Source organism: Salmo salar, chromosome 07 (assembly GCF_965601325.2).
Source record: "Salmo salar chromosome 07, fSalSal1, whole genome shotgun sequence".
NCBI classification, from domain to species: domain Eukaryota; kingdom Metazoa; phylum Chordata; class Actinopteri; order Salmoniformes; family Salmonidae; genus Salmo; species Salmo salar.
In genome coordinates, this window is record NC_138297.1 from 15,301,526 (window position 1) to 15,328,483 (window position 26,958).

The 26,958-nt window shown below is 44.5% G+C and overlaps 1 protein-coding gene across 1 annotated transcript in view; it reads right to left on the bottom strand.

Moving 5' to 3' along the window:
• Positions 1-1,045: 1,045 nt before the first annotated feature.
• The window catches only part of LOC106608584 (uncharacterized), a 74,156-nt gene continuing 48,243 nt past the window's right edge, over positions 1,046-26,958 (bottom strand). The window contains exons 12-29 of the mRNA XM_082977278.1: positions 24,755-24,869; positions 21,035-21,280; positions 14,992-17,504; positions 14,831-14,897; positions 14,322-14,498; positions 13,440-13,943; positions 10,392-12,899; positions 10,046-10,136; positions 9,699-9,865; positions 9,497-9,545; positions 8,846-9,364; positions 8,449-8,506; positions 7,806-7,843; positions 7,561-7,672; positions 7,372-7,471; positions 6,937-7,010; positions 4,465-4,579; positions 1,046-4,137 (exon numbers count right to left, since the gene is read on the bottom strand). Of these exons, the coding sequence (XP_082833404.1) occupies positions 4,041-4,137; positions 4,465-4,579; positions 6,937-7,010; positions 7,372-7,471; positions 7,561-7,672; positions 7,806-7,843; positions 8,449-8,506; positions 8,846-9,364; positions 9,497-9,545; positions 9,699-9,865; positions 10,046-10,136; positions 10,392-12,899; positions 13,440-13,943; positions 14,322-14,498; positions 14,831-14,897; positions 14,992-17,504; positions 21,035-21,280; positions 24,755-24,869 (7,550 nt within the window). The 3' untranslated portion in view covers positions 1,046-4,040. The remainder of the gene's footprint in view (positions 4,138-4,464; positions 4,580-6,936; positions 7,011-7,371; positions 7,472-7,560; positions 7,673-7,805; positions 7,844-8,448; positions 8,507-8,845; positions 9,365-9,496; positions 9,546-9,698; positions 9,866-10,045; positions 10,137-10,391; positions 12,900-13,439; positions 13,944-14,321; positions 14,499-14,830; positions 14,898-14,991; positions 17,505-21,034; positions 21,281-24,754; positions 24,870-26,958) is intronic.

Consider the following 26,958-nt stretch of genomic DNA (forward strand, 5'->3'; position numbering starts at 1 on the left):
TGTGATTGACTTGGAGTTACATTGTGTTGTTTAAGTGTTCCCTTTATTTTTTTGAGCAGTGTATTTAGGAGCTCCACAATACTTTTGAGCTAATATTCTATAAGATGAACAGGAGCTCAAGCAGTAGAGCATTTGAGGTGTCGGTACTCAGCTCCGGAAAGCTCCTACCCAAGTCAAGCACTGACGTTCAGTTATGGATATGTTTCAGCTTTGAAGCGTAGCCAGGTAAAATTGTTGGTTAAAGAATCGATTGACGTCAATATAATTAACATAATACAAAAATCCCCAGTATTAATTTCTTGTTTTCAATGCTTCCTCTTCCTCCCCTAACTTCATTCTTGGGAACCGTCCTAGAGCTTCAACGTCCCAAAACGTTTGGAAGGCTTTCTATACCCAACTTTAAACTCTATTATTGGACATTTCAGCTGAGGTCACTGAGTATGGACTGCATCACAATCCACCACATCCGCCTATGTCGGCCTTCCACATCTGCTGTGGAAGACCCACAGTGCTGTCTGTCAGACCAGGAGACATCCTGAAAATCAGTATTCTCACGAAAACATCTGTAGCGTTCCAACTGTTTGGGCTACAAACTAATATGACCCCACTATGGAAAGGGGAGACTCTCACGAAACACTTGTCTGAAGGTAACCCTGTTCTGGTTAAAACAATTAATGGAAGATATTATGGAAGTAGTTTTGTGCCGACAAAACAAAGGGGTGAAATCCTGAGCTTTCTTATATCTCTTACATATAGGACAGACACTTCTAAACCTTATTCCTTATGATTTATTTGTTTTATCTGTTTGTTATGCCATTTATGAATGTGTTATTCAACGTTTTTCTATCGGCTATAGCATTAAAGGCCAAATTCAATATAGGGGTTAAGTGAGAATATAAATGTACTTTATATTATATAATGCACAACTGATAATCCTGATGGATTCATAACTTCTTAAATGTATGATATCCATATGAATGAAACAGATGAACATTGAATTAAAATAAACAAGGTGGATGTCGTTTCCAAAAATAGTGATCCAAAATAGTGATCCAAGATACCTTTTAATTCTTCAAACATCACAAATAGTGCAATTGTACATTAAAACAAACAAAACCTTCCCCAAAAGCTATTTCAGAAAACTGAAAGTAAAATCTCTCAAACTCACACAGTGGTAGCAACATTAACACAGTAACTAACAACAGTGGGGCAGAGTGGGAACAAGCTGGAATACAAATTCAAACACTTCTAAAACAAATTCCCTCTCCAGTGTCACCCAAAATAACTCCGGGCAGAATCATGTTTTTACTCGGTTAAGTAGTTCCTCCCACTGAAATAGAAACGCCTGTGCTCATGATAACTTAACATTACACAAAGTGTAGAGGAGCAGATGTCAAACAAATATCAACCTCTGGTGCACTCCTGCCTGGCCAATAATATAGATGTAGGATCTTCATTTGATCACTCTTTTGTTGCAGAGAATTTTCCTGCACAGCAGGAAATGCAAACTTGTAGTGTATTTGAGTTTTAAAAATGCTTCTAAAGTTTGTAATTTCCACTTTCACATTTCAGACAATTATAAATGTATTAACTTATAAATTATAAATTCTTATAATTAAAATAATTATAAATGTATTAACCCCTACAAAAATGTCAATTAATTATAATCCACATAATAATTCACATTTCCTGTTGCTGCAAGATTATTTTGCTGCTGTAGCAACTGGCTCAAATTCAGATCCTACATCTGTAGTAATACTGCTGTAACGAAGTGCTGGAGTTTTAATACTAGAATATATTTTAGCTAAAGTAAAGTGTATTTTTTTAATAATGTATGAGGGTTATTTGTTTAACATACACTTTTGCATATTACAGATTTGCTAATAAGCACGTGCATAAGACTATAGCAATTGATAGTTGTAAAGTTAAGATGGAGACACTAAGAAACATGCAGTTGCCTGATGTTTTCCGTTTGAATATTCCTGTTCTCTAGCATTTTACAGCATCTTGAAATTGTTTTCCGTTTGAATATTCCTGTTGTCTAGCATTTTACAGCATCTTGAAATTGATCATTTTCAGACTCCACCGCTTCCTTATTTAACTTTCAAAACAACAAAAAACAATCAATGGAAAACAAGGCATTACAAGACTAATGTCACAAACAGTAACTGAATTCACTGCATAAACATTTGTGAACTAGGAACAGAGTTGAGTCCTAATTCTGGACATTTGTTTTTACTCTGGATCTGGTTAAAGGCACATTTGACAGGCAGGATATGTAGGATTATCTGTCGAATACCTATTCAATAAATAAAAGCATAAAATATTTCCAACACATTTAAACTGTTTTGTTCTTTTAGACACCAAGCTGCAGTATACTGTAGCTACAGTATAGACTTGTCCTTTTCCCCTTTCATCCAAGATCTCCCACTCTGCATGAGTGTTGGAGCACCGCAAGTAAACATTTAACATCTTCAATCACAAGACCTTGTCAACAATGTCCGTTCTGTTCTTTCGTCGACATCCACATACATTCACCTCAATATAGAATCAGACAACAGATGCTTGCTGTGTGCTGTCTGCACAGTCCAAGGCAACATACTGCAATAAATGAGGAAGCTCCTTTTGGCATTCTTTGTTTGCACAAATTGAGCACTTCACTTCCATCTCGCCATTGTAATTGTCAATAATCAGACTGCTTACTTGACAATAGGTGAAAAGGAGTGAATCAATCCACCTGCTGCATGGGTCTAATGTAGGTATCTGATGTAGCTAACCCCTGGAGCCCTGCCCCTTCCCTAATATCCCATTCAGTGGAAAATACCTTTTTGAAGTAACCCATTGTATAATACACTACTGTAACAGATTCTACAGTATCTTAGAAAGAAAGGTGCTATCTAGAACCTAAAATGGTTAATCGGCTATCCCCATAGGAGAACCCTTTGAAGAACTATTATTGGTTCCAGGTAGAACCCTTTTGTGTTCCATGTAAAACCCTTTCCAGAGAGGGTTCTACCTGGAACCAAAAAAGGTTCTACCTGGAACCAAAAATCCTATGGGGACAGTTGAAGAACCATTTTGGAATGCTTTTTTCTAAAAGTGTAAGGCACTTATCTGGTGATTAGTTAGTTAGGGATATGTCTTTGTGACTTGAAGTTTAAACACTAAATAATGGCATATAGTCATAGATTGTGTAACAAAGTGTAGTGTCCTCTTTGGCACTCTCAATCTCACACGCTAACAAACACACACACACACAATGCACACACACACACACACACACACACACACACACACACACACACACACACACACACACACATTCTGGGTGAAACCATTGAAGACTCATATCACTTAGCTTCCTGCTTAGCAAGAATGACGCAATGTTTAGCGATAAGGTGGAGACTCCACCCATAGTGGGGTATGAATACCACCATGGGGGAAGCCATGTCTTTGTCTGCATTACAGCCGTGTCGACCCTTTGGGAAGAATTAAACTTGGTTAAGCTTCTCTAGTGTCCATGAGTTATTTACTCAAAATTAAAACCTAACCGTACACACACACACTAGGCACAAAAAAACTAAACTTATATCCAATCAAAACACAATCTGAAGAGCAGGGTGACTGTTGACAACCAGTCATAGGTTGCAATGAGGTTCAGTCATATCATAGAGAGGGGCGTGAGTAAACATTGTTTTATGTCCTCTTAGTGCAGTCCCTTCCACTGGGCTGCCTGGTTCAGGTGTGACCTTCCACTGGGCTGCCTGGTTCAGGTGTGACCTTCCACTGGGCTGCCTGGTTCAGGTGTGACCTTCCACTGGGCTGCCTGGTTCAGGTGTGACCTTCCACTGGGCTGCCTGGTTCAGGTGTGACCTTCCACTGGACTGCCTGGTTCGGGTGTGACCTTCCACTGGGCTGCCTGGTTCAGGTGTGACCTTCCACTGGGCTGCCTGGTTCAGGTGTGACCTTCCACTGGACTGCCTGGTTCGGGTGTGACCTTCCACTGGACTGCCTGGTTCGGGTGTGACCAATGCCAGACCTCACTGCAGTGCACACTTCTCCTGCTTGCTCTTCTTGCTGTACTTCCTGCGTCTCTGCTCCAGGCCTCTCTCCAGCCTCTCGTCCTCCTCCAGAGCCCTAGGCGCAGAGAACAGGTAGAGAGACCTGCTAGAACAGTAGTCCCATAGCAAACAGTCACTCTCTCAGACTTAGGTTCAACTGTGTGGCAGAGGAAGACAAAACTCACAGAGACACCTGACATCTCATTCACCCCATAGCATACCGTCCTCCCAGATGAGCGTCTGTGTTTGCTGTGTGTATTCAGCGTGTGTGACTCAGCTGGGCCATGGGATGCATCCCAAATGGCACCAAATTCCCTATATCGTGCACTACTTTTTTACCAGGGGCCAATTAGGCTTTAGTCGAAAGTAGTGCACTATATAGGGAATACCATGGCAGTCTCACCCTTTCTCCTTGGCGTCCATGTCGTGGACCAGCTCGTCCCTCAGGTTGACCAGAGACACCAGCTCCTGCAGGAGCAGCTGCTCCCTGTGTTTATGGGCCACTGTCTTCTGCCACTCTGGAGGACAGGAAAAAGGGAGGGGAAGAGAGGGAGAGAGGAAGAGAGAGAGCAGAGAGGAAGAAGGGAAGAGAGAGGAAGAGAGAGAGGAAGAGAGGGAGAAAGGAAGATAGCAGAGAGGGAGAGAGAGCGGAGGAGAGGAAGAGAGGGAGAGCGGTAAGAGATTGAGGGTGGTACAGAGTAGAGAAGACAGTTGTTGCTTTGCCAACGTGCAATTGAGTTCCATGACCAGCTTTTAATTGCAATGTGTTTCATTTTAAACTATACCCTCATGATTCAACTGGAAGTAAACAAAGAATTACAATAAATGATGTAATTAAAGAAAGGATCACTTCCTCAAACCAGCAGGTGGACGGATACCACGGCATAGTAGGGAAGTCTGACTTTGTGAAACAAATATATTAATTGTGTGAGTCAATCACGTCCAAAGTTTACTGCTGTTGGAGACTATCTGTTTCGAATTCTAAATGAGCCTAGCGGTAGTAAACATGGGTTAGATAGAATGATCTATGAGCATTGTATTTGGGCAGAGGGAAAGTACAAAGGAGGGCTGTCTCTGAGTGCCAGAATGAGTCCATAAGGGTTGAATAGGAGCCATGTGTCTGTGGTTGGAGCTGACAGATCATAAATTACGGTTCTTATACATCTTCACTGTTTTATATCATTATATACTCTTAGAATTAACATACAGTTTCTATATATTCTTAGAGATTGAAAGTAGTGTTAGGTTTAAGCTCTTTGTGTATGAGAGGTGTAATTATCTAGCGGACGGCAGTAGACTGTGGGGATGTGTCCTCCCAATAACTCAAAGTAGTGTTAGGTTTAAGCTCTTTGTTTATGAGAGGTGTAATTATCTAGCAGACGGCAGTAGACCATTTCGAATCCCACCGTACCTTCTCCGCTATGCAATCTGGTTTCCGAGCTGGTCATGGGTGCACCTCAGCCACGCTCAAGGTAATAAACGATATCATAACCGCCATCGATAAGAGACAATACTGTGCAGCTGTATTCATCGACCTGGCCAAGGCTTTCGACTCCGTCAAACACCACATTCTTATCGGCAGACTCAACAGCCTTGGTTTCTTAAATGACTGCCTCGTCTGGTTCACCAACTACTTCTCAGACAGAGTTCAGTGTGTCAAATCGGAGGGCCTGTTGTCCGGACCTCTGGCAGTCTCTATGGGGGTGCCACAGGGTTCAATCCTCGGGCCGACTCTTTTCTCTGTATACATCAATGATGTCGCTCTTGCTGCTGGTGATTCTCTGATCCACCTCTACGCAGACAACACCATTCTGTATACTTCTGGCCCTTCTTTGGACACTGTGTTAAGTAACCTCCAGACAAGCTTCAATGGCATACAACTCTCCTTCCGTGGCCTCCAACTACTCTTAAATGCAAGAAAAACTAAATGCATGCTCTTCAACCGATCGCTGCCCACACCTGCCCGCCCGTCCAGCATCACTACTCTGGACGGTTCTGACTTAGAATATGTGGGCAACTACAAATACCTAGGTGTCTGGTTAGACTGTAAACTCTCCTTCCAGACTCACATTAAGCATCTCCAATCCAAAATTAAATCTAGAATCAGCTTCCTATTTCGCAAACAAAGCATCCTTCACTCATGCTGCCAAACATACCCTCGTAAAACTGACTATCCTACGGATCCTTGACTTCGGCGATGTCATTTACAAAATAGCCTCCAACACTCTACTCAGCAAATTGGATGCAGTCTATCACAGTGCCATCCGTTTTGTCACCAAAGCCCCACATACTACCCACCACTGCGACCTGTATGCTCTCGTTGGCTGGCCCTCGCTTCATACTCGTCGCCAAACCCACTGGCTCCAGGTCATCTATAAGCCTTTGCTAGGTAAAGCCCCACCTTATCTCAGCTCACTGGTCACCATAGCAGCACCCACCCGTAGCACGCGCTCCAGCAGGTATATTTCACTGGTCACCCTCAAAGCCATCTGCTAAATGACTAAAATGTAAATGATCTCCTCGTGTGTGGTTCCCACCGTGAATCACGGAGGAAAAGGTGTGATGGTGTGGTTGCGCTTTGCAGTTGACACTGTCAGTGTATGTTTGTGTGCGCTGCATGTGTGTGCACTGAAACTGCAACACACAGTGTGTTGCATAAATCTAGTTTGAGTTTTTCTCTGAGTCCGTCCATTGTACCAGAAATTAGAACCTAACTCTGCCATACGCAACAGCACACTATTCTCATTTCCTTTGCAGAGATATTTTTGTTATTGTATGGTTTGTAGTGTCACTATGACCACAGTAATGAGCTGAATCACAGAATAGAGTGGCATCATGGGTCTTGTAGTTCAGTATATTGGTACTGTAGTCTTACCTTCAATAGCCATCATGTCTCTCAGCTCTCGGTTCAGCATCTCAAACCTCATTTCCAGGTCCTGCTCTTCTTGCCTGTGGAGCAGAATGCCTTGTGGTTAGATCAATGTAATGTGTCTATAATATGTCAGTGTTTAGGCCTCCCGAGCGGCGCTGTGGTCTAAGGCACTGCATCTTAGTGCTTGAGGCGTCACTACAAACACCCTGGTTCGATTCCAGGCTGTATCACAACCGGCCATGATTGGGAGTCCCATAGGGCGGCACCCAATTGGCCCAGTGTCGTCCGAGTTTTTCCCGGTGTAGGCCGTCATTGTACATAAGAATTTGTTATTAACTGACTTGCCTAGTTAAATAAAGGTTAAATTAAAAAAAGTAAACAGTGTTGTTTAAAGCACTAGGTAACGATGGAGAACACGGTGGAGATGGTGGATCTTACAGTAGCTGTAGTTGGTCTTGTCTCCTGATCAGGGCGTTCTTCTTGTTGACCAGAGTGAACCACTCCTGGATCAGCTTCTCCTCCTGCATCTTCTCACTACCTACATGTACGGAGACAGAGGGGGCATCATTATAAAGATACGTTTTATTCAAGGGTATTTTTCTTTCTCTTTCTCCATCCCTCTCTCACCTGACTCCATCAGTTGCCGTAGTTGCCTTTCCACGATGTCTGCCCTGCTGTCAATGTGCTTCTGTTCAAACTCTAGGGCCTGCATCTCCCTCAGCACATACTGGCTGGTGTCCTGTACACACACACGCACACGGACGCACGCACGCACACACACACAGAGAGAATGATACTTCTTTCTGATACAGAACATTGGTATTTCCAGTGTTTATGACAGTGGCAGACAGCGACTTGTGAAAGTGACAGACCTCCTCAGCCGATCGTCCTTCTTCACCAGCTGTCCTTCCTATATGAAACACACACACACACACACACACACAGCGTAATGAGATACACAGCAACATTATGCAGTAGCTCCAATTACTGGAAGAGCATCAAAGTGGCAAACTAGACTGTGATGACAGGAGGAAATTAACAGTTTGATAGGCTAAGGACTCTAATCCTAACGACAGGAAGCCATCAAAGTAATTAGAGTGAGTCAATGCTCAGGGGATGGACGAGCCAAGTACAACAAAAACTGTGATTTGTGTCTGTACTCTATCTCTCTATCTCTCCTCTCTATCTCTCCTCTTCATCTCTCTCTCCTCTCTATCTCTTCATCTCTCCATCTCTCCATCTCTCCTCCTCTCCATCTCTCCTCTTCTCGGTGGTTCACAATCATAAAGTACCTGGGAAACTGGGGACTCGGTAAGTCTGTATGTATGTATGTATGTATGTATGTATGTATGTATGTATGTGTGTGTGTGTGTGTGTGTGTGTGTGTGTGTGTGTGTGTGTGTGTGTGTGTGTGTGTGTGTGTGTGTGTGTGTGTGTGTGTGCGTGTGTGCGTGTGTGTGTGTGTGCGTGCGTGAACTCAGAACACATCATACAAAATCAATACACTGTATGTACCTGTTTCTGATTTTATTCTGTCAGCTCCACTCTCTTCCTGTGCTGTAGCAACCTGAAACTACAACAAAGCAATCACTCACAGAAAGATTAAGTGGCAGAAAGTGGAGAGAGAGAGAGAGAGAGAGAGAGATAGAGAGACAAAGAGGGGGGATGAGAGGGAGAGAAAGTGAAGAGAGAGAGAGAGAGAGAGAGAGAGAGAGAGATATAGAGAGACAAAGAGGGGGGATGAGAGGGAGAGAAAGTGGAGAGAGAGAGAGAGAGAGAGAGAGAGACAAAGAGGGTGGATGAGAGGGAGAGAAAGTGAAGAGAGAGAGAGAGAGAGAGAGAGAGAGAGAGACAAAGAGGGTGGATGAGAGGGAGAGAAAGTGAAGAGAGAGAGAGGTCGTAGGCCACTGACCTCGGTTGAGTCTGCCTCGTCTATTGACCTGCGTTGTGACCGTCGTTTCTTAACCAGATCTGCATCCTTTAGGTGGGAGAACCCAGACTTGGCAGATAAAAAATGTGTCCTGGGGGGTACGACGGGGGCTTGGGCCCCTCCTGCTTCCCCTGCAGCCTGCAGCCGTTTGGTTCTAGGGGGTGGGACCACTTCCCTATTGGTGCCCTCCTTAGTGTCACTATCCGCCTTCTCTGCAGCGCCCACATTGGTCTCCATTGTGAAGGCCTCATCTTGGACCCGTTGACAATAGCGTGCGGCGGCCTCCGGGTCGGGGCCCTCCCGGCTCTCCCCGGCCATGCCGTAACTAGACTCACTGCTGTCCGCCTCGATGTGCAGCACACTCAGCTCCTGGCCCGTGAAGTAGGTGCGGATCTGGTTGAGGTAGGTCATGACGATGAGGCGGTCAGGCACGGCCAGGAGGACCATGTCCGAGGGCTCTATCAGCCGAGAGATGCCCAACTCTGCGAAACCGTCGAAGGCCTGGGGGGAAATGAGAGAAGATGGGTTGGGTGGGGAAAATATTCAGCAGTTAACCAATTGATGGTCACATTTAAGGCCTGGCTGTTGATAGTGATTATGACATGATGAGATAACATAAAGAAAACAAACTACCTTCTTGTTGTTGCGCTCGATGTCATATGGGTCCAGCATCTCAAAGTTTCTAAGCAGCAAAGAAATAGAGAATCAATACGCACTACAAGAACAGGAAACAAGTTAACACAAAAATGATGATGTCATTTTTAAAGGTTAAACAAGCCATAACACAATGCCTGCTCATGTTTATGTCTAAACGCGTCACAGAGGGGGTACCTACATCCTGTCCGGGTGGAAGTGGTGTAGCAGGGCACAGAAGGCCAGGCCGTTCCTCCAGGACGTGCTGAAGTTGGTGATCTTGACCCCCTTGTGTTCTTTGATGACTTCCTGACACCACTCCAGTAGGGACTGGCTGGAGGTAACAAGGCCAGGACTGGCCATGAGGCCCTAAGACAACAAATTACATCAGATATAATAGGTCAATTCAGAGTAAAATATAGGTGGCACTTCAGTTTTGTTTTTGTCATTGACAAAACGGACAGTTATGATTCAGAATTTCCTTTCAAAGGAAACTGATACAAAATGATGGTGGAGGATTGGTCAGCTGATAGACTATAAATAACATACTTCTGGGGAAGCAGCACTGCCTAGACCCATTTCCTGAGAGTTTACAGGTCTGCCTTTAGGCGTTGTTGGCTCGTCTGCTGCCCCCTGCTGCCTAAAAAGAGAAAGACAGGGATTTAATATGACCTGACTACACAGCATAATCTGGATGTTTAGTTCTAACAGTTAGTAGCAACACATTTCTAATGGTAAAGGATTAAATACATGGCATTTTATCAATCAGTTTCCTTTCATAAAAGCATTCTAGTCACACAGAATTATCAACAACTATATGTAAATGCACTCAAAAATGGCCACGCGTCAATCAACCACTGTATTGCACATGCGTGTCCAACTCAACATAACGTACCTCTCCTCATCTAAGCCACCAGCAGATATGTCTACTGACTCAAAGCCAAAGTCCATCTCTTCACCCCACATGTCTTTGCTCTCTACCTCCAACTGCTCTGTCTCTTTGGCTCCCTCAACATGTAACCAGTCGTCCTCAGCTGGTGTACCGGTGGTTGGAGAGGTCGTGTCAAGCACTTCTGCCTCTGAACCTCTCTCAATATCCTTGATTACAGTGTCTTTAAAAAACTCAGTGACCATAGGGCTTTCTGTGAAGGCCTGAGTGACCATGGTGGTATCTGTAAAGGTCAAGCTTTCCATGCTCTCCTCCAGTCCCTTCTCAAAGACAGCCTCTGCCCCTGAACCCCTCTCAATGTCCTCTCTTACAGTGTCTACGAAGAACTTACTGACCATAGCAGTTTCTGTGAAGGCCTCGGTGACCATAGTGGTTTCTGTGAAGATCCAGCTCTCCCCGCTCTCCTCCAGTCCCTTCTCACAGAGTTGTACTTCTGGTGACATCTCCTCTGAGCGAGAAATTGTGACAAAGCTCCCTTCGGAGGCCATGTTTGAGGTTAATGATATTGAACCTTCTGTAGCTTCCTGGCTGGTGTCTTGTTTGTCTTCCTGAGAGAGAGACAGCGAGCCCTCAAGGGAGTCTGTCTGGCTGGTGAATGAGAAGTCCATTGGAGGATTTCCATCAGAAAAAGAGGAACTAAGGCATTTTTTAGAGCGGAGAACTCTAACAGGCATGCTCAATTGTTCTATGTTTAGTTTACTCCTCCTTTTACGCAGAGGAGCAACCACCACTTCCCCAGATGCTGCAAGCTGGCCACCAGGGGGTACGGGAGCAAGACTACTGCTCCTCTTATTGCGTTGAGGTGGTACCAGCCCAGAGGCTGCAGGTGACTGTCCTCCATCTCTGGTAGACTGGGTGTTATCCCCAATAGAGGCATGCCAGGTCTTTGGTAGGGTAGCATCTGTTTGGACAGGTGGGGTTGGGTCTCGTTTCCCACGAGGCTTTGGGACTGGAAAGATCTCCTGCTTGCCTTCCATCTTTACTCCTGGTGCAGTGTCCTCTGTTGAGGCCTTTTGAGCTGGCTCATCTTCAAGTGAATCATTGGCTGTTTCAGTCACTTCCAAGGTCTGCTTCTCCGCCTCAACCTTTTCAAATGAGTCTGTGACTTCTGGTGAGGCCTTCTGAGCTGGCTCATCTTCAAGTGACTCAGTGGATGTTTCTGTCAATTCCGGAGACTGCTTCTCCACCTCAAACTTTTCAAATGAGCCCGTGACTTCCGGAGACTGCTTTGCTGCCACACCCTTTTCAAATGAGTCTGTAACTTCCGGAGACTGCTTCTCCGCCTCAACCTTTACAAAGGAGTCTATCATAAGATCCTCTATCTGGGCTGGAGCTGTAGACCCCTGGTTGGCAGCATTCAGGGCCTCTAAAGCCATAGCTTCATCTGCGCCATCCTCTGCTTTGCTTGATTCCACTGGGGGAGAATGAGGTTTCTTGCTGCGCCTGGGCGGGGCTATTTTTCTGATGATCGAGAGGGGGGCAGTCTCTCCCACACCAAAGTCGGGGTATAACTCTGTAGGTACATGATATGGAGTTAGGGGAACAATTGTGGCCTGACCAGTAGCAGTCTTTAAATCGTCAGCTTTCTGTCGCGGTTCGGAAGAGAGAGATGCTTTCCTGGTGCGTTGAGCTGGAATCAGCTTAGCGACCGCCTGGGCAATCAGATTCTCTGGCTCATCAGCTTTCTGAGATGGCTCTGGAGTGAAGCTGTCTTGTTTCTTCCCAGGGCATGGTAGAATCAGTTCAGTGGCTAACTGGCCAGGTTTCTGTGAACGTTCTGCACTGGAAGCACTATAGGTTCCCCTTGTGCGTGGAGCTGGGATAACGCCGGTTGCCTGTGGTGTCTCTTTAGTGAGGCTTGTCTTAGTATGGCGAGGAGGGACCAGTTCAGTGGGCACCTGGACAGGGGCATCAGTTTTTTGTTGAGGCTCTGTTGAAAGACAACGATCTATTTTCCTACCAGGATGTGATGGTACCATCTCAGCTGGTGCCTGGGCAGTGAAACCCTTCTGGCCATCATCTTTCTTTAGAGGTTCTGTCGAAAGACTACGGTCTCCTCTCACTTCAGTAGGCTTCTGTACAGATACATTCTCAGATTTCTGTTTGCGCTCTGAAGTGAGACAGTCTTTTCTCCTTGGAGGCCGTGAAGGGACTACCTTAAATACAATCCCTTGATCATCAGCTTCCTGTTGAGTTTCTGGAGAAAGACTACCGTCTCGTTTCTTTGCATGATGAGGAGCGACCAGTTCAGTTGTTACCTGTGCAGGGACAGCCTGGCCAGCGACAACAGCGGCAACTTCCGATTGTGTTTCATCTGAGGTGAGTGTCTGATCATCAGAGGGTTTATCTGGGATGGGTACTATATGTTCTTGAGCCTTGTCCTCTAACAGCAACTTGTCTGTAGAAGGTTGTGAGGTAGGGGCAGAGGCTTCCTCTGTGCTTGCATGTTGGGTGCTTAAGGTTAAAAAAAAATAAAAGGTGAGAAAATATCATGGCTCAGATCTTGCTATAGAATTACATTCTATTAAATTACTTTTGAAATGATAATATCAGTAAAGCAACCCCTCACATTCCACAAGCTGGCACACCTCACAGCACCGATTACATATCTCACTCCACTGAGCTGGAGAAACGTTCCAGATGTAGAAAAACTCAACACATTGACTGATTATAACTAACAAAAAGCCACAGGTTTTTCTTTACAAGACAAACATGCATGACATAGGTAGCAGCATAAACAGTACACACAGAGACACTGAAGACCTTAGTTAACATTAGAACACCTGGGCCCACAAACAAGTGCCTTAAAAATCAAGACGGAGCTTCAATTTGACACATACTGTAGACTTGTCCATCACAGTTCACTGAGTAGCAAGCATGGCTGAGCCAAACATTATGCGAACGAAAGACAATGTTATGACTTAATTCCGCATTTGTATTTTCAAGCAGTGCAGCCAAATAGTTCAGACACCGGTTTGCTGCCAGGACACTCACCCCTTGTCCAGGTGTAATGAAGTTGATAATTCTGTCTCGATAGGTGACATGGCTGAAGAAATGTCAACATAACCTGTTATCTGTCCAGAGTCCTGTGCTTTTAATGTTGATTTCTCCCCTATTTGCGCCCACAAGTCAAGGTAAATCTCCTCTTCCCCAGTTACCACAAATTTTCCTCTGGAGATCTCAGTAAGGTCCGCCTCCGTTAATGACGGCCATTTTCTCATACTGCTTAGGACTTTAACAAACCCATCCTCAGTGTCTTGTCTCATTGCCTCACTCATTGACTGTTTGTCTTCCAGATTCAACAAGCATGGCTCAACGGTGGTTGGGAGTTCAATCGTTTTTTTGGTTTCACCCTCAAGGTGCGGTGCCTTTCCAGACAATGCTTCCTGGGCCAGGGTAGATGTATCTGGGACAGGTTCAGAGGAGCTCTCTGATGGGACTGCATCTTCTGTTGGAGAGGAGCCAGACGGACCCAACATGGCTGCTACTGTTTCATAACTGTGAGAGAGGGATTACTTACTGTAATTGAGGGACTGAGCTTTAAAACAGACATGGTAAACATTCGGAGCATTCAAAACCATATAAAAAGTCTCAACACATTTAAAAATCTGAGAGATTAAACCCACATTATTCAAACTTCAATCCATCAATTGTATTAATTGTATGTGAGAGTTGCTAAAAGTACTTGATTTGACCAAAACAGGATTTGTTAAATCAATGATGAAGATCAAAAATAGAAAATGCCATTATAAGCAAACATTAATATAAATAAACTAGTGAACATGAGGGTGACACTGGTGACAATTAGACTAAGAATCTACAGAACACACCACACACTTTGCCGTGCTACATAGGAGCCTACAATCTCCCACTTACCCTCTGGAGAAGACACCCACAATGGTCTGTACTAGGCCAGAGGCCTCCTGCTGCTTCTCTGCCACAGACCCCTCAGCCTCCAACACCTCCCATCCTAAGACTAGCTCTGGTTCTAACACTGCAGAGGACTTCTGGATCTCCTCAGATTCCTCAGATGGGATTTTCTCTATTTGTGGGCTGTCGAGGACACTAACATGAGAGGTGAACATTGAAAAGAACATCCCTACAGAATCCATGCTACACACAGAAAAACACACAGTTATTGGCATGCACCACAACAACTCATCCGTCACAAATTTAGTAAGAATATCACTCTATAATATATTATCTCCATGTAACAGGTTCACAGACCTAAAACACATCTCAGATGCAGAGCATCACACCACGTAAAATGACCAAACACGCCATGTAGTCTTAAGAGGTTTGCCAGAGCTAAAATATCTGGCAGCAATGTTTCACTACCACTGCCACTGCAATCCATGCAGAGAGTCATATGCTCAAACACTTACCCCTTATCTAGAACATACTCTGCTGGTTCTCCAGTAACCTCTTTCTTCTCTGTCTGCATACTTGTCTCTTACAAACCAAAAAACAAAGTACGTTGCTTTCCACTTGCAATGTGAGACACTGGAAAACATATATATTGCATGCCTAACCACACACATCTTACCATTTGCCTCTATAGACTCTAGACTGTGAGGAGGGGCAGACGGGAAACCAGGAATGCTTGCTGCCTCGGGGCAAGATGGTGCCAGTGCAAGCATAGTTTTTAGGTTTTCATCTCCAACTGCACTGCCTAGGTCAGGCTTGGAAAGCACCATATCCTCTGACCTATTATCCTTCAATGGTTTTTCCCACAATGGCTGCATAGAACTCACTGATTCTTCTCCCCGAGTTCGAGCTAATTCAGATGGCTGTCTAGAAGGTAATCCTGGTTCTCTAGATTCACTTGGACAAGCTCGCATTAAGGAAAACACGGTTTGTTCTTCTATTGCTTTGAGTTGTGTAAAGGACGGGAACCCAGAAGTGAGACTCTCACATGGGCAAGATGGCGCCAGTGACACCCTATTTTCTCTGTCTTCTGGTGACCTATCTTTGATTATTACGGTCTTATCTTTCAGCTTCTTCTCAAACAATGGCTTCTGTTCAACGTGCCAATCTCCTGTCTGGAATTTGGCCGTCGATGGGAAACCTGGGAGACTGGAGCTTTTGGGGCAAGATCGTGCAAGATCCACACTATTAAGCTCCCTCTTAGGTTGTGGTGCAGAGCGGAAGCTAGGAATCCTGGCTTCTTCTGGCCAACATGGCACCAAAGCAACCCTTGCTTTCGTTTTGCTAATGCCTTTTGGGAGAATGTTTTCTTCATCTTCCTTCTTCTTTTTCAAGTGCTCAAACATAGGCTTTGGGTCAACAAGCCACTCTAATGCTGTAGCCCCGTCAGTGTATGCAAAACCAGGGAGACTGGACATTTTGGGGCAAGCGAGCACAAGACTCAACATATTTAGCTCTACCTCAGCTTTGGGATGTGGTGCAGAGGGGAAGCCAGGAATACTTGCTGCAGTAGGACATGATGGTACCAGAGCCACTATTCCTTTCATTCCTTGTTTGTCTTTTTCTGATATTTCCATCAATAACTTCTGCTTCTTCTTCATTTGCTTCTCCCATAATGGCTGATGATCTCTGGGTGGATCTGTGTGCCAATATTTTCTGTCAGTTTGCTGACGGGATGGGAAACCTGCAATACTGGAGACTTTTGGGCAAGATGGAAGAAGGTTGACTACAGTTTGCCCCAAGCAGACATCTTTGGGTTGTGGTACAGAGGGGAAGCAAGAGGGGAAGCCAGGAATGATGGCTGCTTCTGGGCAACATGGCACCAAAGCAACTACTGGTTTCATTTTGTGAATGTCTTCTTTTGATTTGTCTTTTGGAAAAACATCATCTTTCTCCTTCTTCTTCTTCTTCTTCAGCAAGTGCTCAAACATAGGCTTGGGGTCAACAAGCCACTCTAATTTTGTAGCCCCCTCACTGGAAGCTTTAGAGCAAGCAGGCAAAATAATCATCATATTGGGTTGTGGTACAGATGGGAAGCCAGGGATCCTTGCAGAGTGTGGACATGATAGCCTCAAAGGAACATTGGTTTTCATTTCCTCTTGGTCTGCTTTTGAGCTGTCAATAATGACTTTCCTCTCCTTTAGTGGTCTCTTCAACAATGGCTTCTGGTCAACAACCCACCCTGCCAACCTATCCTTCTCAATGGATTGAAAACCAGGGAGACTAGAAACTTTATGGCAGGTGGGAACAAGATTCACACTACTTGGCCCCACCTCAGTTTTTGGATGTGGTGGAAAGGGGAAGCCAGGAATCATGGATACGTCTGAGCCACATGACACCATAGCAACCATTGCTTTAACTTTCTCACTGTGTTCTTTCGATCTGTATTTTGGACAATCATTTTCTTCTTTATTCTCCTTATTTTTCTGCAAGTGCTCAAACATAGACTTTGGGTTAACAAGCCACTCTAATGTTGTAGCCCCCTCAGTAGATGCAAAACCCGGGAGACTGGACACTTTAGGGCAAGCTGGCATAAGACTCAATATACTTGGATCTACCTCAGCTTTGGGATGTGGTGCAGAGGGGAAGCCAGGAATACTTGTTGCAGTAGGGCATGAGGGTACCAGAGCCACCATGTGTTTCATTAGCTCCGTGTCTTCGTTTAATCTGTCCAAATGTGGAGTGGACATAAAGGTCATCCTTTTTTTCCCCTTCGGGGGCTTCTCCCAAATGGCCTCAATGTTGATTGTACACTCCTTTACTTGACTTTCAAGAGAAGGGAATCCGAGTGTGCCAGCCACTCTTGGGCAGGATGGCATCAGATCTGCCATGTTAGGTTCCCTCTCTAACTTTACTTCCTTGGACAGATGTGGTGATGGAAATCCCAGAATGCTGGCAGTGCTTGGACAAGATGAGACCATATCTGCCATTCCTCTCACCATGTCTCTCTCCTCTTTTGATCTATCGATAGAGAGCTCTGAACCATCCTTTCTTGGCATCTCCCATAATATGCTATTGTCCACTGGACAGTATTCTAACTGAGCCTTTGAACAGGATGCTTGAGTGGATAGAAACCCTGGTGCACTGGCAACTCTTAGGCATGATGGCGGCAGAGAAACCATGTTTTCAGGTCTGAGGAGAGGGGAGACCATGGTCAGAGGTGATTATGAAAACCAAGAAAGCAGAGTCTTCCAGTAAGAACAAAGCAATCAAATGGAAAGTTCTAAAACTATCACACACAAACCAAAACTCTTGCTCAAAAATATTATTTCTGACTATTCACAAAAATGACAGTTAATAATGCAACCATTTAAATCGAGATAAGAGGTGCATAAATACCATACAACGCACAACACAATCAAATGTAAATCATTTTTCAAAGCCTTTGCTCGCAAAATGTTATATATTCCTTCAAATTAAAATTCAGAATGCAAAATATTGGAAAATATAATGAATAAGTCTAGAAGCACAAATTCTACAATGTGATTTTATTCCATTGCTGCAGGGGGCTAAATGCTCTGTTTAAGTTGTTTTAAATCCCAACCCCAAAAACGGCAATAGAAATGCAACACCATGCAGATCAACAGTACTAAACCAGCACCCTGCAGATCAACACTACTAAACCAGCACCATGCAGATCAACACTACTAAACCAGCACTCTGCAGATCAACACTATTAACCAGCACCATGCAGATCAACACTACTAAACCAGCACCATGCAGATCAACACTACTAAACCAGCACCATGCAGATCAACGCTACTAAACCAGCACCATGCAGATCAACACTATTAACCAGCACCATGCAGATCAACACTACTAAACCAGCACCCTACAGATCAACACTACTAAACCAGCACCATGCAGATCAACGCTACTAAACCAGCACCATGCAGATCAACACTACTAAACCAGCACCCTACAGATCAACACTACTAAACCAGCACCATGCAGATCAACACTACTAAACCAGCACCATGCAGATCAACACTACTAAACCAGCACCCTGCAGATCAACACTAGTAAACCAGCACTATGCAGATCAACACTACTAAACCAGCACCATGCAGATCAACACTACTAAACCAGCACCATGCAGATCAACACTACTAAACCAGCACCCTGCAGATCAACTCTACTAAACCAGCACCATGCAGATCAACACTACTAAACCAGCACCCTGCATATCAACACTACTAAACCAGCATCATGCAGATCAACACTACTAAACCAGCACCCTACAGATCAACACTACTAAACCAGCACCCTGCAGATCAACTCTACTAAACCAGCACCATGCAGATCAACACTACTAAACCAGCACCCTGCAGATCAACACTACTAAACCAGCACCATGCAGATCAACACTACTAAACCAGCACCATGCAGATCAACACTATTAACCAGCACCATGCAGATCAACACTACTAAACCAGCACCCTACAGATCAACACTACTAAACCAGCACCATGCAGATCAACTCTACTAAACCAGCACCATGCAGATCAACGCTACTAAACCAGCACCATGCAGATCAACACTACTAAACCAGCACCCTACAGATCAACACTACTAAACCAGCACCATGCAGATCAACACTACTAAACCAGCACCATGCAGATCAACACTACTAAACCAGCACCCTGCAGATCAACACTACTAAACCAGCACCCTGCAGATCAACACTACTAAACCAGCACCCTGCAGATCAACACTACTAAACCAGCATCATGTAGATCAACACTACTAAACCAGCACCATGCAGATCAACACTACTAAACCAGCACCATGCAGATCAACTCTACTAAACCAGCACCATGCAGATCAACTCTACTAAACCAGCACCATGCAGATCAACACTACTAAACCAGCACCATGCAGATCAACTCTACTAAACCAGCACCATGCAGATCAACACTACTAAACCAGCACCATGCAGATCAACACTACTAAACCAGCACCATGCAGATCAACACTACTAAACCAGCACCATGCAGATCAACACTAGTAAACCAGCACCCTGCAGATCAACACTACTAAACCAGCACCCTGCATATCAACACTACTAAACCAGCACCATGCAGATCAACACTACTAAACCAGCACCCTGCAGATCAACACTACTAAACCAGCACCATGCAGATCAACACTACTAAACCAGCACTCTGCAGATCAACACTACTAAACCAGCACCCTGCAGATCAACACTACTAAACCAGCACCATGCAGATCAACTCTACTAAACCAGCACCCTGCAGATCAACTCTACTAAACCAGCACCATGCAGATCAACACTACTAAACCAGCACCATGCAGATCAACACTACTAAACCAGCACCCTGCAGATCAACACTACTAAACCAGCACCCTGCAGATCAACACTACTAAACCAGCACCATGCAGATCAACACTACTAAACCAGCACCATGCAGATCAACACTACTAAACCAGCATCATGCAGATCAACACTACTAAACCAGCACCCTGCAGATCAACACTACTAAACCAGCACCCTGCAGATCAACACTACTAAACCAGCACCATGCAGATCAACACTACTAAACCAGCACCATGCAGATCAACTCTACTAAACCAGCACCATGCAGATCAACACTACTAAACCAGCACCATGCAGATCAACACTAGTAAACCAGCACCATGCAGATCAACACTACTAAACCAGCACCATGCAGATCAACACTAGTAAACCAGCACCCTGCAGATCAACACTACTAAACCAGCACCCTGCATATCAACACTACTAAACCAGCACCATGCAGATCAACACTACTAAACCAGCAACCTGCAGATCAACACTACTAAACCAGCACCATGCAGATCAACACTACTAAACCAGCACCATGTAGATCAACACTACTAAACCAGCACCCTGCAGATCAACACTACTAAACCAGCACCATGCAGATCAACACTACTAAACCAGCATCATGCAGATCAACACTACTAAACCAGCACCCTGCAGATCAACACTACTAAACCAGCACCATGCAGATCAACTCTACTAAACCAGCACCCTGCAGATCAACTCTACTAAACCAGCACCATGCAGATCAACACTACTAAACCAGCACCATGCAGATCAACACTACTAAACCAGCACCCTGCAGATCAACACTACTAAACCAGCACCCTGCAGATCAACACTACTAAACCAGCACCATGCAGATCAACACTACTAAACCAGCACCATGCAGATCAACACTACTAAACCAGCACCCTGCAGATCAACACTACTAAACCAGCATCATGCAGATCAACACTACTAAACCAGCACCCTACAGATCAACACTACTAAACCAGCACCATGCAGATCAACACTACTAAACCAGCACCCTGCAGATCAACACTACTAAACCAGCATCATGCAGATCAACACTACTAAACCAGCACCCTACAGATCAACACTACTAAACCAGCACCATGCAGATCAACACTACTAAACCAGCACCATGCAGATCAACTCTACTAAACCAGCACCCTGCAGATCAACTCTACTAAACCAGCACCATGCAGATCAACACTACTAAACCAGCACTCTGCAGATCAACACTACTAAACCAGCACCATGCAGATCAACACTACTAAACCAGCACCATGATGGCAGGTAGTGAGGTTGAGCGCTGTGGCCCTTATACACTTACCGCATCTCATACACCTCCACCTGCCTAGCCACAGTAACCTCTTCCTTCCCAGAATGCTCTATGACTTCCTCTTCCATTTCTTCCTTACATATCATCTCCAAGTCCTCTACAACTTGACACTTTGCCAGGGCCACAACCTCACAAGTGGTTTGGCTGTGTGAAATTTCTTTTGGCTCATTGTCAACAGTTGCTCCCATCCCATACTGCAATGTCTGTCCCCCTTGGATGGGAGACTGACACGAAGGGCTGAAAGAGAGCGACACGAAGAGAGATACTAAATAAATGAGGGAAAAGAGCACAGGGCATGCGCCTTGCAGGAATAGTGCAAAAAGCACAGTAATGTCAGTCAGATGTGGATGAGATGGTTCAAAAGCGTTATCGTAAGCTGCCAAACAAGAACAGCTGCACTCCTGTAGCAAATCAACACAACCCACCTATCTCTGACAGTCAAGAATAATGGCATGTCTGCAGGAATGGCGAGCCACATTCTGGAGTGCAAGTGTCTGAAAACAGGGTTGAAATTCAACTGACAGGCATAGAAATGTACTTTAAAGTTTTAGAAAAACGCCATAATGCAGATTTGGAATTGTTTGCTCTCCTACTCCAACTCACTCACCCTTTTTCTAGAACGCCCACTTCCTATGCCTCATATCTGATCTGAATTCCCCTCTCCTCTTTGAGCCCCTCAAACACTGAGCCATGTTCAGATTCTTGTTTGTTCTCATTCAGCACTACTTTGGTTAGTTGAGGTTTGTAGCTAGGCTCTGTATCGCTCTCCTTCTTGCAGTCATAGATTTTTTATCTTTTTTATTTAACTAGGCAAGTCAGTTAAGAGCAAATTCTTATTTTCAATGACGGCCTAGGAACAGTGGGTTAACTGCCTTATTCAGGGGCAGAACGACAGATTTGTGAGGCGTTTGAGAATGTGTCCATGGAAAACCAGGGGCAATGGCCTCACTTGGGAAAGATGGCAACATAGCCACCATTCCCTTCTTGAATTCATCATGCGCAGGAGCCAGACTTCACTGTTTTCTCTTTCAGTGTATTTTCCCAAAATGGCCTCTCCTCCACAGGCCACTGTTGAATCGGAGTATCCTCTTGACTTAGCGTTTTTGTAGATGGGATCCTTTAGACATGTGTAACCATTGGGCAAATTGGCAAAAGACTGAATCAATCAATCAATCAAATGTATTTATAAAGCCCTTTTTACATCAGTTGATGTCACAAAGTGCTATACAGAAACCCAGCCTAAAACCCCAAACAGCAAGCAATGCAGATGTAGAAGCATGGTGACTAGGAAAAACTCCCTAGAATGGCAGAAACCTATGAAGAGACCTAGAGAGGAACCAGGCTCTGAGGGGTGGCCAGTCCTCTTCTGGCTGTGCCGGGTGGAGATTATAACAGAACATGGCCAAGATGTTCAAATGTTCATAGATGACCAGCTGGGTCAAATAATATTAGTCACAGTGGTTGTAGAGGGTGCAACAGGTCAGCACCTCAGGGGTAAATGTCAGTTGGCTTTTCATAGTCAAGCATTCAGAGTTAGAGACAGCAGGTGCGGTAGAGAGAGAGAGAGTCGAAAACAGCAGGTCCGGGACAAGGTAGCACGTCCGGTGAACAGGTCAGGGTTCCATAGCCGCAGGCAGAACAGTTGAAACTGGAGCAGCAGCATGACCAGGTGGACTGGGGACAGCAAGGAGTCATCAGGCCAGGTAGTCCTGAGGCATGGTCCCTGAACATGTTCGACTCTTGTGGACTGACCATGTTTGGCTCTCGTGGTTCTATAATTGGATGCTGTGCTAAAGGGAAACCAAGCACATATAGCTGCCATACCCTTTGCATCGCCGAATCTACTGACTCCAAAAGCTGGAATCTCTTTCTGTCTTTTTTCCCCAGAATGGCCTTTGATCTACAGCCCACACTTCATGGGCATCAATATGGAGTTGATCCCCCCCTTTGCTGCTATAAGAGCTTTTGCTTGTGGTGCAGAAGGGAAGCCAGGAATCCTGGCTTTCTTTGGGCAAGATGGTAACATATCTACTGTACCATGTTATTTGTAAGTTCTTTGTTCTCGTATGGCATTGCCTGTACCAAAACTGTTATTTTCTTCAATGGCCTCTTCAAAATTGACATGCCAGTCAACATTATCTGACTTAATTGGCTGTTTAGAGGGTAAACCAGAAACTCTAGCCATTAAAGGGCATGTAAGCAGAAGGTTAACCATACTCGGCTCTGATTCAGAAAGGCTTATTATCCCAACATTGGGTCATTTGATTGGCGCTTGCCCTAGTGCAGTGGGAAAGCCAGGAATACTGTCTGCTCTTGGGCAGGTCGGTGCAAGAGACACTATTTCCTTGTTCTTTTCACTATCATGATAGACTGTGTCAACATCCTCTAAACAGACCATCAATAATTCTACATTTGTGACCTCTTAAGACAGAGACTTAATATCTACTGACCAGTCTATTGCCTTCGTTTGGTCTATGGTTGGCAATCCAGGAACTCTAGATACCCTTGGGCAATTTGGCATTATGTAAAGTATGCTTGGCACAACCTGGGCTTTGGGCCTTGGAACAGATGGAAAACCAGGAAAAGTACTCTCACTTAGACAAGATGTGACAAGTGCTACCATACGTTTCAACATCTCCATACACCTTGTCTAAAGCAACTGATGGAGAAAGCCCTATTACTGTTTTTTTCAGCATGTGATTTCTCCCATAGCAGCTTTTTATTTACAGCCCAGCTTACAGACTCAGCCCCTAGTCTTCTTTGGTTTCCTGGAGCGTGCACGTTGGTATAAAGGGATCGGGAGATAGGCGCAGCAATGCGTAATAGGGTTTTTTATTTACCCAAATTACGGCGTGCCGTGTAAAGGCACGGGGATCGAAGCCCAAACAAACACTATACAACATACAGGGTTGAAACCCAAACAAAAGAGCGAGGAGTACCTCGAATAAATACACCGGGGCGAGCCCCGTAATCATCTGCGCAATACATGCGGCACGAAAGCCAAAACACAGCACAGGTACTCCCACGACCAACGGACATAGGAACAATAATCGACAGCCCAATGGAAACCAAAGGGCACATTTATACAATTCAAATTAAGGAAATGGGGACCAGGTGTGCGTAATGACACAGTTCCCGGAGGGATTCGTGACAGCACGCTTCAATGGGGCAGTTGTTTGTGAGTTGTTGTGATTCTGGATGGACAGACAGCTAGCAACAATGACAAGAAGCTGCCATGTGGGGAATTGTCAGAGGCTCGTTTCAGCTAGTTTCATCTTGTTCTTGATACCATGTCTTGTTTTGAGATGTTTTGACTGATTTCATTTCAATGCTAATATGGCTAAAATTCGCTAGCTAGCTCACCAACAACTGTAATTATGTATTTTAGAGACAACACGTGCTCATTGTGCAAATGTATTTATGTTTATGAAATATAGTTTACATGTAGTCAACATTCCAAGCCAACCCCGTCTGTTTTGCCCCATAGTTGCGGTTTTGTTGCTAAACAACCACAGGTCGGTTTTGTAGCTAGACAACCACAGGTCGGTTTTGTAGCTAGACAACCACAGGTCGGTTTTGTAGCTAGACAACCACAGGTCGGTTTTGTTGCTAGACAACCACAGGTCGGTTTTGTTGCTAGACAACAACAGGTCGGTTTTGTTGCTAAACAACCAACCAGTCTATATCTGTACAACCTTTGAATTTACTCACCCTGCCATTGCCTGGACAACCTCCACTCCAAACATTGAGAATGCCCCCTGCCTTCTCTCATGGACTGTTGTCCCAAAGGGCTTAGCCAATGGGTCAAGTGTGGATATTGATGGGTCTGGGGATAACAGAGGAAGACATCATGAGGCTGAAGTCAACCCTGATGATACACTAGCTACAGTTAAAGTCGGAAGTTTACATACACCTTAGCCAAATACATTTAAACTCAGTTTTTCACAATTCCTTACATTTAATCCTATTACAAATTCTCTGTCTTAGGTCAGTTAGGATCACCACTTTATTTTAAGAATATGAAATATTAGAATAATAGTAGAGAGAATGATTTATTTCAGCTTTTATTTCTTTCATTACATTCCCAGTTTGTCAGAAGTTTACATACACGCAACTAGTATTTGGTAGCATTGCCTTTAAATTGTTTAACTTGGATCAAACGTGTCGGGTAGCCTTCTACAAGCTTCCCACAATAAGTTGGGTGAATTTTGGCACATTCCTCCTGACAGAGTGTCACGTCCTGACCAGTAAAGGGGTTATTTGTTATTGTAGTTTGGTCAGGACGTGGCAGGGGGTGTTTGTTTTATGTGGTTCGGGCTATGTATTTAGGTAGAGGGGTGTTTGGTTTATGTGTTCCGGGGTTTGTTGGTTTATGTTCTATGTTAGTTATTTCTATGTTCTAGTCTAGTCCTTTTATTTCTATGTTTAGGGTTTTGATGGACCTTCAATTGGAGGCAGCTGTTCCTGTTGCCTCTGATTGAAGGTCCTATGTATAGGGGTGTTTTGTATTGGGATTTGTGGGTAGTTGTCGCCTGTTTAGTGTATGTTCGCCTGACAGGTCTGTTAGTGTCGTTCGTTGCGTTTGTATACGTGTTTTGGTTGTTTTTTCCTTCTTTTTATATAATAAAGAAGATGTGCATACACGTTCCCGCTGCACCTTGGTCCAATTCTTACAACATCTTTGACACAGAGCTGGTGTAACTGAGTCAGGTTTGTAGGCCTCCTTGCTCGCACACACTTTTTCAGTTCTGCCCACACATTTTCTATAGGATTGAGGTCAGGGCTTTGTGATGGCCACTCCAATACCTTGACTTTGTTGTCTTTAAGCCATTTTGCCACAACTTTGGAAGTATGCTTGGGGTCATTGTCCATTTGGAAGACCCATTTGAGACCAAGCTTTAACTTCCTGACTGATGTCTTGAGATGTTGCTTCAATATATCCACATAATTTTGCTTCCTCATGATGCCATTTATTTTGTGAAGTGCACCAGTCCCTCCTGCAGCAAAGCACCCCCACAACATGATGCTGCCACCCCCTTGCTTCACGGTTGGGATTGTGTTCTTCGGCTTGCAAGCATCCCCTTTTTTCCTCCAAACATGGTCCTCCAAACGATGGTCACTATGGCCAAACAGTTCTATTTTTGTTTCATCAGACCAGAGGACATTTCTCCAAAAAGTACGATCTTTGTTCCCATGTGCAGTTGCAAACCGTAGTCTGGCTTTTTTATTGCCGGTTTTGAAGCAGTGGCTTCTTCCTTGCTGTGCGGCCTTTCAGGTTATGTCGATATAGGACTCGTTTTACTGTGGATATAGATACTTTTGTACCTGTTTCCTCCAGCATCTTCACAAGGTCCTTTGCTGTTATTCTGGGATTGATTTGCACTTTTCGCACCAAAGTACGTTCATCTCCAGGAGACAGAACACGTCTCCTTCCTGAGCGGTATGGCGGCTGCGTGGTCCCATGGTGTTTATACTTGCGTACTATTGTTTGTACAGATGAACATGGTACCTTCAGGCGTTTGGAAATTGCTCCCAAGGATGAACCAGACTTGTGGAGGTCAATTTTTTTCTGAGGTCTTGGCTGATTTCTTTTGATTTTCCCATGATGTCAAGCAAAGAGGTAGGTACACAGGTACACCTCCAATTGACTCAAATGATGTCAATTAGCCTATCAGAAGCTTCTAAAGCCATGACATAATTTTCTGGCATTTTCCAAGCTGTTTAAAGGCACAGTCAACTTAGTGTATGTAAACTTCTGACCCACTGGAATTGTGATACAGTGAATTATAAGTGAAATGATCTGTCTGTAAACAATTGTTGGAAAAATTACTTGAGTCATGCACAAAGTAGATGTCCAAACCGACTTGACAAAACTATAGTTTGTTAACAAGACATTTGTGGAGTAGTTGTAAAAC